This window comes from Lampetra fluviatilis, chromosome 19 (assembly GCF_964198595.1).
Source record: "Lampetra fluviatilis chromosome 19, kcLamFluv1.1, whole genome shotgun sequence".
Lineage (NCBI taxonomy): Eukaryota > Metazoa > Chordata > Hyperoartia > Petromyzontiformes > Petromyzontidae > Lampetra > Lampetra fluviatilis.
This window is the reverse complement of record NC_136293.1, coordinates 10,964,000-10,981,504: the sequence shown is the minus strand read 5'-3', so window position 1 is coordinate 10,981,504 and position 17,505 is coordinate 10,964,000. Positions and strand designations below refer to the sequence as shown.

Here is a 17,505-nt window from a genome sequence, read left to right as displayed (position 1 = left end):
CTCTTGAGTTGACTAAAAGAAATCCTGAACCGCAGCACAACTATCCACGACAGTTTTGTCAAATTGGAACACCTTAAGGGTTATCGTGCCCCCGTGCATTCAACGGACAGAACTAATGTAACAATGCTCTTAACAACCTTGGTTTGAAAGCGTTGCAAGTGTAGTATCTCTCGTGGCCTGTTTATATAGGCGCACACGTACGTGTGAGCGTGCTTACACGTGAGTGCATGCGCGCCACTGGCTTGCAAGAACTAATTTGCCATCACACCTGCATTCTATAACACCCACTCTGTCCGTGTTTGTCGGAGGATAATAAGGTGCCCGTGGGTGGGGAGGGGGGGGGACATCATATCACGGTCAGTGGGTGTTCATAGAATGCACGCTGGGTGACCAGAGCCGTTGATAGACTGATCGGTGAGAAACTGCTCGACGTTGTAAAGGACCGGCGTGCGGCAGACACCATTGGCTGGCGGTCTCTCGTTCTTGGCCAGATTAGCTTTGGGGGGAATACTGCCAGGCTTGTGTGTGTGCGCGTGCGCGCGCGCATATATCGTACTGCGTGAAGCGGCCGTGGGGACTTTTAAATGTGCGCGTTTGTTCGTGGGTTTGACCGATGCTCTAATAATAACGAGCCCGCCGTGACCTTCTCTGCATCAGCAAGCCATTCAGTTTGGCGCGCATGACTCACGTTGCCGCCTGAAAGCGAAATAAAGGAAGGTGGATTTGTATTGCTGTTGTGTACGTAAGCGGAAGGGAGTTGCGAATGTGCGGGCATCTCGAGCGTAGAGAAAGTGTTGTTAATATGTTAGCGTCGTCGTGGAGAATATAGGTAAAGAAATAAATACGCTTACAATACACCTACCCATTTCTGTCCCACCCCATAAAATAAAACATTATTTTGTACACATCCCATCAACACATCCCATGGCCTTTCCTATATAAATCATGTGGCAATGTACTAGAATCGGTTCAAGCAAGCCTTACTCCTCTACTGATGAGACTGTCAACTGTTCTGGAGGTTGCTTGTGTTGAACCAATGCTCCTGAAATTATAGACGATGCTGAAAATGGTTGGACTGAAATGGGAGGCATATTGTCCACCTCTTTATCTTGGTATTTACCCAAGCGGGATGCAAATATACGTTGCTCTTCATGCTGACAATATTATATAGACCAGAAAGAAATCCAGTCCTTCAGCACGACTGGGTTTTCGTCATTGAAAAGAACGGCTTTGACAAAACGTCGGATATCGTGCCAAACGGCACGTGGTGGCACAACCCGGACACGCGTGGCAGAGCTGTACGGAGTCCTTCTCGTCCGTGTGCTTGATTTTCACGATTTCATTTATTCATTTTTACTTTTGTTTCCCCCACCCAGATTTACATTGGGACGACGGGACTGATCGTGACAACCGCCCCCACTAGCCCAGTTACCACGGTAGCGCCCGTCACCTTCCACACAGAGGGGGCTCCTCCGTCTGGCCCCACGGTATGCATGGCCATGTGCTCGGTGTCGCGCCTCCATGCTCATTGTTGTGCCGTCTGCCCGTCCGGCGGTCTTTGTTTGCCTGTCGCCTCTATGCATGTGTGTCTAAAATTATCATCAGTCGGTTCGTCTGTGTATCCATCTAACATCTTATGAATCTGGCGCTCAATCTTTCTTACAATCGCATCTATCTGCCTGTCTGTCTTTATCCGTCTACATGTGTTTCTATCTGTATATATGTGTATATTTCTATCTTTTTGTCTGTCTCTCTAGAGTCTCATCTGTCCGCCTATCTCTCTGTCTTTGTCTGTCTGCCTGCCTATCCTCCACATTCCCTGTGTGCCTATCCGCAGAGGTCGCAAACGGGTTTTGATTCCTTACCCGTACCCGGCCGCACCAGGGTCGCAAATGGGTACCCGTACCCGGGTATCGGGTAGGGTACGGGTATCGGGTACCCGGTTGCGACCTCTGCCTATCCGTCGATCTAAATATCTGCCTGTATGTCTGCTTTTCTCTCTGTACGTCAATTGTAAGTCTGTCTGTGATTTGGTTTTTTGCTATGGATTGGGGCGGGGGGTGGGGGCGGGGGGTGCAGGGGGGTGGAGCTACTGAGGGAAAGGGGCGGGCCAGACATTGAGTGCCCTCCGAATGATTGTTTAAGGGGCGCTTTATACATTTAAATTGCTATTATTATTTGCATGGCCCACGCCCCTTACTGCACAATAATGGCTCGGGATGTGGACAAAGCAGTGCGAATTCCACGAGCGATTTTTTTTCGTTGTTGCGCAAACAGAGCGATTTTTGTGGTGCATACACGCCTTTTTAGATGTCAGCATCATAAATAAGATGTACTAACTCATTACACTGCAGGCAATCTGCTTGTGTACGTGAAAAATGTTGAAAAAAGCTGGTCGCTCATTGCGAGATAGCGAGTCCGTCGCTTAACATCGCAGAGCCCGCTAGACTCCTGAAGGTTCTCACTCTCTCTCTGTGTAAACTTCAATATTTCCTGAAGCAGCACGCCAGTCGGCTGAAATGTCAAGATATTGCTTTTCCTTCGGTAACATTATTACAATAAAATATTTGATTTTATTCCAATTTTTTTTTATCTGTCATCTCATCTGTCTACCCTCTGTCTTGGTGTATCTGTCTGCCCCACTGTCTATTTACCTGTTTGTTTATCCATCTGTCCGTCCATATATATGTCTGGATATCTATTTGACTTCGAAATTTCCTCGTGTCTTTCCACCTTCGCATAATGTAAATTAATTCAAGCACCCTGTCACCTCTCGCCTACTATTCCTGCTCCAATTCCATTTGTCGTTGAGCACGTTTCACCGTAGTCCTCAGACCCCACTTGATTATTAACTAACACTTGGCTCGCCCCAGGGAAAGCCTCCGTCTCAAGACTTGTCTTGAGGAGGGTCCGTCCAGGTTTCCACCAGAGGGGGCATGACGTCGCTGTTTGCGCGATACCAATCGAGCAATCTGCAGGTCAGTTTTGAGCATTTGGGAATATTGACCAATCGCTGTACCAGTCACTTGGTTTTGTGCAGCTATTGGAGGAAATTGGAATGCCTAGATCAAAAGAACCGATGCAAAACAGGGGGAGAACAAGCAAACTTCACGGACGTAGGCGAAACAATGCATCAAGTGTTGCCGCTGTATCACCTTGCCCGCCCCATCACGCGTAGAAGCTTGCTTGGACAGGAGATTCATATCCATCCATCGGCGTGTTTATCTTTCTTGTGCGCCCCTCTCTCGAGTTTCTGGTAATTTGTTCGTCTCGCGTTAAAGCCCTCTCGGCTTGAAGTTTGTGAGAAGACAAAAAAACACCCCACCCGCTGGTTCCAGCTGCTGTGTGTTCCAAAGGACACCTGTACCTTGTAAACATCCCTTGCGCGCTTTTCACTTTGTAGCCGCAACACCCCCCCCCCCAAACCCCCCCATGGCCGTCCTCGTCCCACCTGCTGTTTATGTAACCAGAGGTGCTGCTCACGGGAATGCACCCAGCCCAAACCTGGCAACTTTAATTGGCCCGAGAGGGGAGATGGACATTGGTGAAAACTGGCGGTTGGGGTGGCCTTAATGGTCAGCACGCTCGCCAATAATCCAGTCTGACAATCCAGTTTTGGCTAGGGTTACAGAGTCCACAGTTTGAGTCTTGCTTGAAGCTACGCATTTTTGTTTTTAAAGAGAAGAATAACCAGAGCAGAGTGGGAATTAAAGACCTGCCCGTGATGTTATGCACGAGAGGCAACAACTACCGTGGAGGATTTCCCCGGTCGTGCAAAAGCCTACGACGCCGGCGGTAATGACGCCGAGGTTATCGCTCCACGTGCTGGAAGCTTCGTCGTCTTCAATTGCCAGCGTGCAACATCGCGTGTCGGAAGAGCCCGTTTGCTCGTTGCCGATATCTTCTTCGTCGTCGGGATGCAATGGCTCTCTGCTGAGATGTCTGTCCGGTGAACCGAACAAGCGTTTGTAACCCAGTTCGCCGACACCGCTGTGTTCAAGGGACTAAATGTCACAAGGGGGGTAACTCTTGGGTGATTTTTTTTTGTCCTGCCGCTTTTATGTAACCAAGAAGCTTCAACCCCACGCATGCATAAATTTAACAACAAAGCGGCACATTCTTTGAGTTTTTTTTTTGAAGATGCCCTTTCCAGCGAGGCCTTGATTTATTTTTTTACATGACGTACATTGCGAATATCTGACGTTGGGACACTGTGTGGATTTCACGGCCGCGTTTCATTCTGTCCCGTTGGGAATATTTAATGTACCTCGAATTGAATCGCAAAATACTGCACCGCATGTCCCAGTTGCTTCTCCAGAGTTAAAAACAGAGGCGTTGTTTTTCATCTTGGAATCCTTCACTCCTCCTGGAATTCCTTAAATACTTTCACTCGGCAGAGCCTGGTTTAGTGAAGTCAGAACAACCCCAAGAAGAAGACATCTCCCAGGAACGTTACAAGGGCCACTTCAATAAGCCTCCCTTCGGCAGCACCTGGTGGTAGCTCGGCCACGATCTGTTAAACGTGATACAATGCATGGCTTTCATCCCACGAGTGTTTAACATGTAACTCTCGGGCAGTGGAGGTGTTTTTTTGTGTGCGGTGAGTTGAGGCTGTCAAACTTGCTGACTTGAGAACCCGGTTTAATCACGGGTGGCTGAAGCCCGGATTCGATCTCAGGAACTCGGCAGTGTTGGGTCATCGACTCCGACACGGTCATTACGAGCCCCATTGGCTGCTTGACCCTACCTCGTGCCATTGTCAATTTTGAGCGGAATCATCCAGTTGCACTGGCTGACTATTGACTGCGGTAAAATGCAAAGGCGCCACGCTGGGGATTACCCGAGAGAAACAGGATGAGGGGAACACGTGGATTAGGGAACAAACGCAGGTTAAAGACATTCAAGCTGTTCGTAAGGAAAAGCAAGTGGGCTTGTGCAGGATGCGTCGCTGCGAGGGGACGATGGCCATTTGGCAAGAATGGCGACGGCGTGGCTCCCAAAGAGTGCAACGTGTCCTGGACTACATCAACGCAGAACGGCGAGAGGTGGCAACAGCCTGGGTGTGAGGTCTACATCCAGCAGTGGATTGATCCTGGCTGACGGATGATGATGATGATGAAAACACGAGGGCACGTTGCCGTCCACTTTCCCAGGCCGCCCCTCCGTTACTTACTCCTCGTTGGAGGTCGCGGCTGCGATGTTTCCAGTCGCTTAGCGGCTCTAGTGGGCACGGGACGCGACACGGGACGCGACACGGGACGCGACACGGGACGCGACACGGGACGCGACACGGGACGCGACACGGGACGTGACACGCGGTCTCTTGTGTCTTGGCGGCGGCGCGCGGCCTTCTCGCGACGAGCGCGGTCGCTGGGCTTGAAGCCCTGCCCCGTATGACGGGCAGGGCCTTTCTGCCCCGACGCTTCCTGTTTTCACAGATGGTACCTTTTAAAAATGGGGCGAATAACCCACATTCCTCCTGTCCTTATTTGTCCTAGCGAGCACGGGCCGTAAGCCGGCGTGTGCTTGCGTGCGCGCGTGTCTTTTTAAATCTGTTTTTACTCAAAACAAGTCGCCGAGGAATGCAATATCGTAGCGTGTTGTTGTTGTTGTCGTCGTAGTAGTCGTGAGGAAAAGTCTCCCATTACGTGATGGAAGAAAATTAGTTTTGTAGGTGTTTGATGTCGGCGAGAGATGGTGCAAATTAATGCTGTTGGGGGTGATTTCAAAGGCAACGAGAGCCCTCTGCTTTGCACAGCGCATGGACCGCTCATTATCCCAGACAGACGAGAGAGACGCCGCACAGGTGGCCGGTCCCCCAGTGCTCGCCCGTCTTCATTTGCATCAATCACAGAGACATTTTAGAGAGTGCTCATTCTTGCAGGCCTTTGAGCAACTGTTATTGTAGTTTACCCCCCCCACCCCCCATACCTCGGTCGAGGAATTGTCAATTAATTGTGAACGTAAAAAGGACGGCGTTGTAAAACCGAATACTCTTCAAGGGCAATGCTAGATTTATTTTAGCACAATTTACTCTCCTTGTCTAAGCAGGCTCTCACTTGGTGAAAAAAGTATTCCTAATGTAACTTAATATCATGAGGTATGAGGTTTATATACAGTACTTTTCATGGTGGGTATTTGACCATACTTCCCCTCGCTGGTTAGCGCGTGTTAATGAAGCCGGTAGGGGCGTTGGTGGTGGGGGGAGGGGCGGCGTGCCTAGCACCGGTTCAGATATCACTAACCACCGATGGTTAGCCGTGGCGGAGATTCAAACTCACAGGTGGATTGTTGGACATCTGTGAAAACTCCTGGAAATCTGTGGCTACTGGACATGTGAAAAAGAGCTTCATAGCTCATCGGATTCCTCCACTACAGATACATATTTTGATAACGCAGCCCATGGTCCATTGCGCCACAACTCCCGCGCTTACACTAAGTATACGGTTTAAATAAACAAACGTTACGGGGAATATCGAGAGTGTGGCGTGTATCGTATAGCGGCCCTCGTTTCTCAATTGACCTCGCCGCGCTTACAGCTGGTGCGGCTGCACATGTAAATCACGGCCATACCCCCCGTCGTGATGAATGTGTGCGTGTCCGATCAGATGTATCATTTGCTTAATGAATGATGAAGCACGACTTGACGGCCAATGATGCAGTGGGAATTATGATAGTCGACATTTCGCCACTTTTTCAAAATAATGAGACCAAACGCAGATGGATGGCGCATTTCTCTTAGGCGGCTGGGGGAACGATATAATGGTCTGTAATTTGTAGCAATTTTGAAGGTGCAATTTATTTCCTGCAGCTAAAATGCAAATAGAAGCTTCCTTACTCGTTTAGAAAAAATGGAACCGTTTGCACCTCCCGTGTGTCGGTTGCGGTGGGAGTGATGGAAATTGGGGGGAGGGGGATAAAAAAAACCTGATGAAATTTGAAAGGAAAATTACATTTTAATTAGAAAAACGCAATTTTGCTGAGGCTAACGATGGAGAGAGAGAGAGTCGTGACCCTCGGAAGGCGAGGAGTTGTATTCCTGCAGAAATGCGTCTGCTATCAATTTTCCAATTTTTGTGATGAACGTTTGTTCCAGTATTGTTACGTTAGCACGTGATCATCTGACGGAGTTATTCCTTGACGATATTCAGATGATCTCGACAGCGTTTCGGTGTAATCCCAAAACAAAAGTGGATTATATTTTTCGTTAAAATATTTCGGGAAAACTATCTTTTCTTTTACCTTCGTGCGACGGCAATTCAACGATTGCGAATGTCAGAAGCGACGTTCACGAGGATGCCACAAAAACTGTTGGCCACGGTGAAAGGTCCACTTCACGAACCCCTTCCCTGCTACATAAGTGCTCCTCCTTTTTCGAAGGCTCTTTGTTTCCGCGGCGAGGGAGCGGTTTTTTTTTTTTCACGCGAGAAGCCTCTTGAAGGCCACTGTCTTTGCCCCCCTCCCTCCAGCTGCTGCAGAAAAATGTCGAGTGACAATACGTGTGCCCGTTTGGTCACGGGGACCGCTCGCCGTTCCTTTCCCCAGGGTGCTTTTGCTGTCACGGGTCGCCAGGCGTAGGCGGTTTGCGGTACTTAGGTGAAAGAAGACCCCTTTGCATGGCTCTCCGGGACGCGCTCGAAAGTGTGTGTTGTTGTTGTTGTCCGGGAATGGGGTTGGGGGGGTGGTCGATAGACGAGCGACGTGCAACGTTTATTCGTATGGTGGTCACCGGCACGCTCCACACGTAAACACGTTGTGGATTTAATTTTTTTTTAAATGTGTTTGATTGGGTAAGGTGCACTAAGCTATATATCTATTTTTTCAGAAGCGACCTGGCCACAAATGATAGCTCAACGAAGTGGATCATCATCATGTGGACATTTATAGCAGCCAAATACTCGAAACACGTGATGTTGATTGTAAATGTGGAGGGAAAATCTGGAGGACGTGGGGGAAAAATCCACGAGATGAAATTTGGCACAAAGGGTTTTTACCTCGGATACTTCCAATCCCGTCTGCCGCTCTGCTGGTTCACATACAGTCTAATTCCAGAGTCGGGTGTGCAATGTCATCCCTCGTCATAATGACGATGTATTTATTACGTGTGTTGACTGGCCATCATATTCATTATCCGATGCATTACTGTATGAGTTACAAGATTTTAAAATTTGTGCACGCTTATCATCGTTGCGTGTTAGCTACGAGTGAACGTGTGTCGATCGACACTCTGGCCACCTTCGCAATGGAATGTTCCATCTCAAGGTATTTTCCAGGTGAAAAAAAACTCGTGTTCTTGGGTTGCAAGGCCTTTTGAGTAGCAAGGAAAATCCAAACGTTTTGCTCAGATGTGTTCAATAGAACAGGCCTGCCATCGTTATCTCCTCACACGTGGTGTCTTGCTATCTATCATCATGGAGACGGACCAATCTGTGTGGAATCCAAGGGAACCGCATGACACATGTGGAAGATTAAATGTTTCGTGTCATCCACACTGTTCTACCACCACCCTGCAGCTCAAAGCACTTCTCTTTCCACTCCGTCCCGTGCACTGCTCGATTTTGGAATTATCTCCCATCGACTTTTTTTTTGTTCATATTCCCCGAGCTGTTATAAATTTGCTCAATCAACTCTTATTCGTTACACCTTTAGTCATGCCGTTTGTTGCTAGCTGTTTGGCATTTTGAGCCTTTGGGCCTGTGTGTTCAGCAAGCACGGTTGGCTACGTTCGGTGCGAAAGAAGTTCAACATACTCACATAAAATATACAAATTGCTCTGGCCTTGTCCAAGGCTGCGCCAAGCAGCGAATGAGGTGGTGGCCGGCAGATAACCACGGTAGGAGTCCATGTCGTGGTTCGGCAACTATTTAGGCGGCCTTGTATGTGGGGCACGAACGTGAGCGCGTAATGTAATGGAGTGGCCCAGCGAGAACAAAAACACGGGGAGCGCGAAACGTGCATTTCTCTCCGTGTTTTCGGGTTGTGATGGTGCCCTCATCCCTCTGTGCCCATCCACAGGAGGGACAGGCGCTACCCGCCGTGGTGTCCACCCCGGCCGTGGTCCCCGGGATGCCGCTGCCGCGTCCTGCGCTGCCGTCGGCCGCCGGGACGACGGAGCCCGCCGTGCCTGTGTCAAGGCCGCCTCCGCAGCAGTACCCGCTCATCCAGATGTGAGTGGTGCAGGGAGAGGTCACGGCACGCCAAGCCGCAATCAATGCAGAACCAAACAATGCAACACCAAACAATGCAGCACACTTAGGCTGGTTTTTGTCTTCGCAATTGCGGCACCTAAACTCTGGAACTCGTTGCCCCTTCGAGGTCAGGGGACTTCTGAGACACTTTACAGAAAAAAGTATCTATTCAAAATGGCTTTTTTTCCTTTTGTTTATTTTCAAATGTCTTTCTCGCTTCTTCTTTCCGTGGTTGACATTAAGCTATTTCCACCTTTCCATGCATAGGGCCCTAGAACGATTATTTAAGGGTTTTTCGACATGTGAAATATTTTTTTATTATTATGAATGCAGCACCAAACAATACAACACCAAACTAAACTATACAGCACCAACCTATACAGCACGAAACAATGCAGCACCAAACAATACAGCACGCCACCTGACGGTACAACGCGTTACCTGATGACAGCATCAAACAATACAGCATGCCGCATATCCCAACAACACTGATGGTTGCATCTCATCCAAGCTGTGTTCTTCCACCGTATACTGCAGCTCAAAACTCTCTCCTTCCTGTTTCTTTCCTCGCGCTTTGGAATTCCCACGCGATGCTCCATTTGACCCGATGCAATGCGTGCTAAACGACCCAACAACGTACCGTACCAGCCCATCCGGTACCACCTCATCGTCTTCACCGCAACATGACACCCGAACGATACGTCTCACCGCCCAGCGCCGTCGCCCAATCGGCCGCACCGCTCGGTGGTACCGCGGCACCAAATCTCGTACCGCCGTGCCTTAGCCGCGATGTGCCACCTGGAAATCGTTCCCCATCGCAGTTAATCAGTTGGGGGTGTCCTGCAAAACGCTGATAATTCCGCATTGTATTAATTTAAGGTGATCCGTGTTGGCTTCATTGGAACACTCCACAGTCACACTCTTTGATGGCGTGTATTTGTATCGTCTGCCTGTGATTTTTTTTTTATCCACACCATTCACCTTCTCTCATCAAAGTCCTGATCTCTGTGACAGAGGCAGTTTGTTGGTTATGAAGTCCTGGGTAGCCAATTACCCCGGACATCTCCCGATCCCGTCCTCAATGCTCCTCGCGCTTAAACCACCCCCCTCCTGCTCGCGCGTCCGCATGGAGGGAGGGGACCACCTTGGTTTATTTTGAAGGCCTTGCCCAGAGTGTCATTTGTGTGACGGATGGCACTCGCCAACCGGTTACCAAAAGAGAAATGGAAATGTTTGCTTTGGGTTTAATGGAAACAAACTGTGGTCCCTGGTATCCGGGGTGTGGATTTCAGGGTGTGCCTTCTGCCCCTTTGCGGTGGAAGTCTTGCACAGAAGCACTAATGGTCGCCAGGTCACGGGACGTGCAGTGAACCTGGATGGGGGCAATCGGTAGCCGTGACCTGTGAAACCTCTCTTCTGTCGGCGAATTTTCTGTTGTCAGCGGCAATTCCGTGGGTGACCCGTAAGCCTTCAGGGATCATGCTGTGGTTATCGCCACTGGACTTAGGATTTGAAGGTCGCCGGTTTGATTTGATCTCTCCCGGCAAGGCAGTTGAATCTATGGTAAAGTTTATCAGATAACCCCCTCCTGCCTCTCTCTGTTCACCCAGAAGTGTGAATGGGGTACACGAGTTAATCGATTGGTGTGGTAAAGTTTTTGGGTGCTCTCTCACCTTTTTTAAGACATCTGACCAGCTTGGAAGAGTAGGCCAAAATAGCCGACAGATCGCCTGTGTACGCGAGTGGTAGCCACTCCGCTAACAGTGGCATAAACAAGAATTTCCAGTCCCGCAACTTTAACACGTTTTACCTTTGCCATAAACCATCGCTCAGAGCGCTGCTGTTATTTAAAAATAATCTATTTCAGTTTTTGACCCAGTAAGCCTTTTATCACTATAAAAAATGCATTGTTTATTCATTACTGAGTATGAATATCATTTCGGGCATGCAGAAACGTGAATTGCTGCTCATTGTACGACACACCGAGCAAAATACTCTCAAATCTTTCGCTAAGCCAGTCAATAATTAAGTATTTTTTTTACTTGGCAGCTCTCCAGCGATGGCGAAGCACTCGATTGCGTGCAAATTTTTTCTTGGCGGCTCCAGAACGCATCGCCGCGGTTCGCACTTCACAGAGGTGACTGACGTGACCCAATGAGGGCACCGAGGTCACGGCGACATGGCCCCCTCTTCTGTTGAACATGCAATCAAAGGCGCTCCATGCGATATTCCCATCACGCTCGGCAATTAATAATGCAACATTCATCCAATAAACTGCACGTGTCCTCCTCTCTATCTTTCACGCGGAAGCGGTGCTTATTTTGAGAATTCCATGACGGAAAAGAGACGCCTTTGGATGCCCAACTTTGAACCGGACAGAGAGGGGTATAATTGCAATTTTTATGGGAGATAGTTTCATAATGTATGGAGCTAATCTGACAAAAACAACTTTATTACCAGCGCTGGCCCCCAAGGAGTTGGGAACCACCTGGAATTGAGAATTCACCGAGTTTGAGCCGAAGGTACACCCGAAAAACGATAGCCACGGTGGCGAGATGTTAACTATCTCACCTGGTATACAGAAGGTCGTGGGTTCGATCCCAACCCTGACGTTTGTATACTTGCATTTTGCATGTTCTACCCATCTTTACGTGGTTTTTTCTCCGGGTGCTCTGATTTTTTCCCTCCACATTTAGAAACATGCGGTGAGATTATTCGTCTGCAATAAAAGTCCACTTGGTAATCCACTTCGTTGAGCTATCATTTGTGATAGCCAGGTCACTTATGAAAAATAAGCTTATAGAGCTCAATGGGCCTGAACCTGGTCAAATAAAATAAAACTTTTAGTGTTTACGTAACTTCGTGAGCGATCATAGAATTCCGTCATCGCTCAGTGCGGAAACTCACGTCATGTTCTCATGGCCTCTTGGAAGCATGCAGACCCGGGTTCCCCTCTCAATCTGCCAGACTTGATTCCCACAGCAGCCTTACCGGCCCGACCTGGGCACCTGATCTGCCCTCGGCAGCAGTCTGTGACCTCACGGTGTCAGAGCTGAAGAGAGACAAATGGTGCCTGGCGTCTCCCGCTCAGATCAACTTTTCAGGGCCATGTGTGTTTTTTTGTTTGGCAGACTATGACGAATGTACGTATGTATGTTGAACTTCTCTCGCACCCGTACGTGGCCAACCGCGCTCATCCTCGCTCGCTGCGTCATCATTCTCCCGCAGCTTCGTGGCGCTGTACCCGTACAAGCCGCAGAAGGCCGACGAGCTGGAGCTGCGCAAGGGCGAGATGTATCGCGTCCTCGAGCGCTGCCAGGACGGGTGGTACAAGGGATCGTCGCTCCGCACCGGCACGGCCGGCGTCTTCCCGGGGAACTACGTCGCGCCCGTCAATCGGTAAGCTCCACGTCGCGTCGCCGCGTTCGCTGACCCGGTGCTCCGCGCGGTCGTCGAATCGCGTGGCGAGCGCGAGCGCGTTCGGTATTCGCGCCGATTCTGCGGCAGGAGTTCCACAGTAGAGGGGCGGGGGTGGGGTGGGGGGCGACGTCGCACATGAGTGGGACAAAACGCGTGGAAGAAGGGGAGGTCATTTGGGAGTGGTTTGTAGGTTTTGATAAATTTATAGGGTGGTGGGGCGCATCGTGTCACGTGGTTCTCTAAGGGTGGCCTCGTGGGCTGCAGCAAGCGACAAGCGTGCAGCCCCTCAGCCGGTAGAAGCCTCGCCTTGAGTCCTGAGGATCTGTGTTTAAGATGGGTCTTGCTTCCGCACGTTGAACCAATTTTGCTTTAATGACGATTGTTTGACTTTGCTTTGGGAGCAAAACGATCTACCTTTCCTATACTTTACACTCCTATTGCGCTTTTGTATTGTTTGTGTTTGTAACGTTCTGACCGGCCCCTACTGGACATCTGTGAAAAAAATGCTTTTAATAGCTCATCGGATTCCTCCCAGTATGAATAAATATTCTGATTGTGAAGTTCTCTTTGAACACACCTCACCGCACGCTGGTCAGTGCGGCTTCGCGAAGAGGGCGGAGAGGAGAGCCCAGTACCGGTGCAGATATCCACTCGCCACCGACGTTAGCCGTGGCCGGAGACCGTCGTAACTGGTTACAAAACCCATCGCACACATTGGAGGGGGGAGGGGGGCGGAGGGGAGACTCGCCCACAACGCTCTGCACAGATTGCTGCACGAACCCACTTCCGTACACTGCCACGCTCTGGCTACCTTGCGGTCCAGAGGGCTTGGGGAGTTGATTAAATCTCGGTGAACCACCAACCCTTTCCCACGAAACACCGGGATCGCAGGCACGCGCCACCTGGCCCCCAAAGACACCTGCTCGCTGTCCTCCGCTGTGCCTCGCAAGGGGCTCCACGGTGTGTTTTTCCTTCTGGGTCTTGTACTTTGGGCCTTGTAAAATGTGCACAATGCCCCGTATTTACACCCCGCTCCGCAGTCGTAGTTGCGCAACGCCATCCGTAGGTTGTGTACTCGCCCTGCTTTGCGGCTGGACGTTGCCTTCTAAGGCCATACAAGGCGTCGGTCGCCTTCTAGGATTGCACTCGGCCCCGTAATGGTTCGTGGTTTCCCGAGGCAGACGTTGCAGCAGGGACTATCCTGTACTGATGAGTCCTAATCAGAACGAAGCCGGTCGAAAGTTGCCTGTATCCACCGCTGCCCGGTCAGTCGGTCACATTTGCTCATTTATTTTGACGGTGATCTAAGACGAATAGAACACTGGCACCTCTTCAAGAACTGCTGATGCTTGTTGCATAATGCGCAAAGGCTGGATGCCTTTTTACACGTTTCTGCGTGCCATTGGAAGCTCGTGATGGCTGCATAAAGCTTTCATGATAAGCATTGCCCCCTTTTACGAGCATTGAACGGCACCTGCTGGAAAATACTATGGCCTAGGTTTTTCGCGGGAGAATTGTACGGCTCTCCGACTTGTTATTTTTTGGGTTGCACCGAGCGTTGTTCAGTTTCTGAAGAGGGTCTCCCAGCGCGTGGTGCGAAACGTTGAACGGTACGACCCGAAAACACACCGGGAGAGTCCCCTTACAGAATCGCAACAATACCTTCCGAATGCCGCACAGTGCCTTGCGACGAACGTTCTGCTCCTCCCACAGTATTTGTGTTACTTATCATTTTAATCATGCTTTGAGCATAGCTGTTGCCCCCAATCCCCACCTGGTCACTTGCCTTGCCCCCTCCCCCACCCACCACTGCTCTCACGCCGCGACGAATCAGTCTCACGCCATCCGCTGGCCATTCCCACGCACCGCACAGCCCATCTGATCAGCACGTTCCGAGCCTTGACCCCGGGTGGAACTGTGCCGCCTTTCCTCGTCCCAGGGCGCCGCCGGTTCCCCAGCAGAAGCTGCCGCCCCCGGTCGGCTCCGCCAACTCGAGCTGCAGCACCAGCTGCACCAGCAGCAGGGCTGTCACGGTGACCGTCCCCATCGCCACGGTGACGACCTCTCAGGCGAGCAACGGCGGCGGCCTCTCCGCGTGTCCCCTGGCCGCTCCGCCGACGAGCCCACGACTGGGGCCCGCGACCGCCGCGAGGCACGGGGCCCAAGGACCAGCGCAGAACGGCGTGCGGCCAGGTACCATGATCGCGTGACGGGGCGGGTGTGACGGGGCGGGTGTGACGGGGCGGGTGTGACAGTGGTGCGGGTGTGACGGTGGCGGGTGTGACGGGGCGGGTGTGACGGGGCGGGTGTGACGGGGCGGGTGTGACGGGGCGGGTGTGACGGTGGCGGGCGTGACGGGGCTGGCGTGACGGTGACGGGGCGGGCGTGACGGGGCGGGCGTGACGGTGGCGGGTGTGACGGGGCGGGTGTGACGGTGGCGGGTGTGACGGGGCGGGTGTGACGGGGCGGGTGTGACGGGGCGGGTGTGACGGTGGCGGGTGTGACGGGGCGGGTGTGACGGGGCGGGTGTGACGGTGTGACGGGGCGGGTGTGACGGGGCGGGTGTGACGGTGGCGGGTGTGACGGGGCGGGCGTGACGGTGGCGGGTGTGACGTGACGGGGCGGGCGTGACGGTGGCGTGTGACGTGACGGGGCGGGTGTGACGGTGGCGGGTGTGACGGTGGCGGGCGTGACGGGGCGGGTGTGACGGTGGCGGGTGTGACGGGGCGGGCGTGATGAGTAACAAGGCAATGGACTTGTGTGGTATTTTGATGGCGTGAGATCAGAATCAGAATCTTTATTTAAGACTGGATGAATCCGATGAGCTATAAAGCTCTTTTTCTCAGATGATACAGGACAAACCGCTAACAGTGGATTATAAAGCATTGCAATGAAGTTAGCATGGGTTATCTTAAATGTGTATGTACACGTGGGTTATGAGCCTATTCCATCGCAACCCTCAGTTATTGATGTGATAAGGAGGAAAGGTTCAATGGGGCACGTTGTGGCAAAGGGATGGTAGTCGGTGGTATGGTGTGTTATGTTATATGCCGTGTTCGTGTGTGTCGTGGGATGACTGGAATTGTGTATTGGGTGGCATGGTATAGCAGCAGTGTAGCAGTGGGGGTGGTGTTGTGTTTGTGTGTTGGTGTGGTAGAGTGATAAGTAGCTTGAGATTGGATGGTTTCGTGTGGTGTTGGGTCGTACTACATTCCATGGGGTGTAATGTAGCATCGGGTTGCATTGCATAGTAGTGGGTGGCGTGGAATGGTGGGGGTGGTTCATGTGCTGGGTTGTTGGGTGGCATACCAGACGACCCGATCGACACCGGCTTGTGTGGTATTTTGATGGGTAGCTTTTCTGTGCAGCATTGGGTGGCATGACAATGGAGGGTGTGGTGTTGGATTGGATGTCCACTGCACAGGTGGCGGCATGGCAATACATGGTTTGTGTGTTGATAGTTGACGTGGCGTTAGGCGTGGAGCAATTTATCGATGAAAATCGTTCGTGATGCTTCGGATGCATGCGTCACATTACGACGACATGAATACGTTACTTCCGGTGTATGGAAAAATCTGTGGACATGCTTCCCCTTTTTTGTCATGGTTAGAGCAATTGAGACGGAACAAGACAAAGAAGGCTCGATTCTTAAATAATATTACGACGAAGAAGATTAGAATTACGCTATTATAAGAACCGTCATTTTTACATTTAATACGTATTTCGTAATCGGCGTTGCAAGTCGCCAATTTTCCCTTGCACGTGTAGAGCTGCTGCTTTTGCAGGCGAGCCCAATTTGTCCTTAATTCGGATAAATGGTTTGTTTAGCCGATTGAGTTATCGGAGTTGTTATTCTCTCGGGTGAGTCACGTGAAGTGAATTCAAACTCAAGGCTGGCAGCGATTTGGCATGTTAGTCTGTCATTGTAAAGAAAAAGTGAAATGCCGGTCCCCGTTTTCTCGGAAGTTGGGTAAAATAAATTTTGGACACGCTCCATAAAATTTGCCAATCACACAACCCCCCTCGCTCGCAAGCGCCACTCGAATCAGGATGCGGCACCGTGTTTGCACCGCCTTTATTTTTTTAACAATCACTCAATAGCTTTTTCTTCTTTTTGCTTTTCAAATGAGCGTTACGGTTCGGTGGGGGAAATGAAAATTTGAAAAATCGTAAGAAAAAGCAGCCACCATCGCCGCAGACTTTCGCGACGTTCCGCGCGTCTCGGCAACTCCGACGGGAAGCCGCATCGCTCTGTTGAAAACCTAAAATTAATAAATCAAACATTTGCGTTCGGTAGAATGCAATTTGATGTCTCGGCTGGCTGCCGCATTAAAGCGTGTCCAGTCTCAAGGAGGAGGAGGGGGAAAAAAACATTGACATTCCTTTAACGGGTAGGCAGTAAAACAGCTTAAATTGTTCCAAAAGCAGATGTTTTGTATCAGCCGCTCGTTCTGTGACCCGGCATTGCAACCCCACAGCTGCCGCTCTGACTTTCACCGAAATCTCCCACGGTACTCGGTGGCTTCTAGCTTGGGGGGGCATGCTCGTCCTGCTGTTAAACGGAGCCACGTGCGGCCGTGAGCCTTGCCTGCGCTGTGCTCCGTCTCGTTTAAGTGTCCAATTGTCGAGTATTTACTCCATCGTGGTACATTTCCCAAACCGCCTCCTCCCGCTCATTAAGCCCGAGGCCTACAAGTAATAATGGCGGGTAGTGCGTGCATGTGTGCGTGTTTGTGTTTGCGTGGCAAAGTGGTGGCACGAAGGTTAGACGTCTATCTTCTGTTTCCGCTGATCCGAGTTTAAAACCCGAGCCTCGTTAATCAAGCTTCGGACCTCGTGAATCGGAATGCACTTCGTGAGCACCACCTCACAATTCGTCTCCACCACCATGGACTTG

General features: G+C 50.9%; 1 protein-coding gene across 2 annotated transcripts in view; it reads left to right on the top strand.

Annotated features, from left to right (window-relative positions):
- The window catches only part of LOC144937662 (E3 ubiquitin-protein ligase SH3RF1-like), a 98,757-nt gene that overhangs the window by 76,100 nt on the left and 5,152 nt on the right, over window positions 1-17,505 (top strand). The window contains exons 6-9 of one of the 2 annotated variants that reach the window (XM_078865058.1): window positions 1,377-1,487; window positions 9,016-9,167; window positions 12,417-12,587; window positions 14,548-14,801. In XM_078865058.1, the coding sequence (XP_078721184.1) occupies window positions 1,377-1,487; window positions 9,016-9,167; window positions 12,417-12,587; window positions 14,548-14,801 (688 nt within the window). The remainder of the gene's footprint in view (window positions 1-1,376; window positions 1,488-9,015; window positions 9,168-12,416; window positions 12,588-14,547; window positions 14,802-17,505) is intronic. The other variant, XM_078865060.1, reaches the window with a different exon arrangement.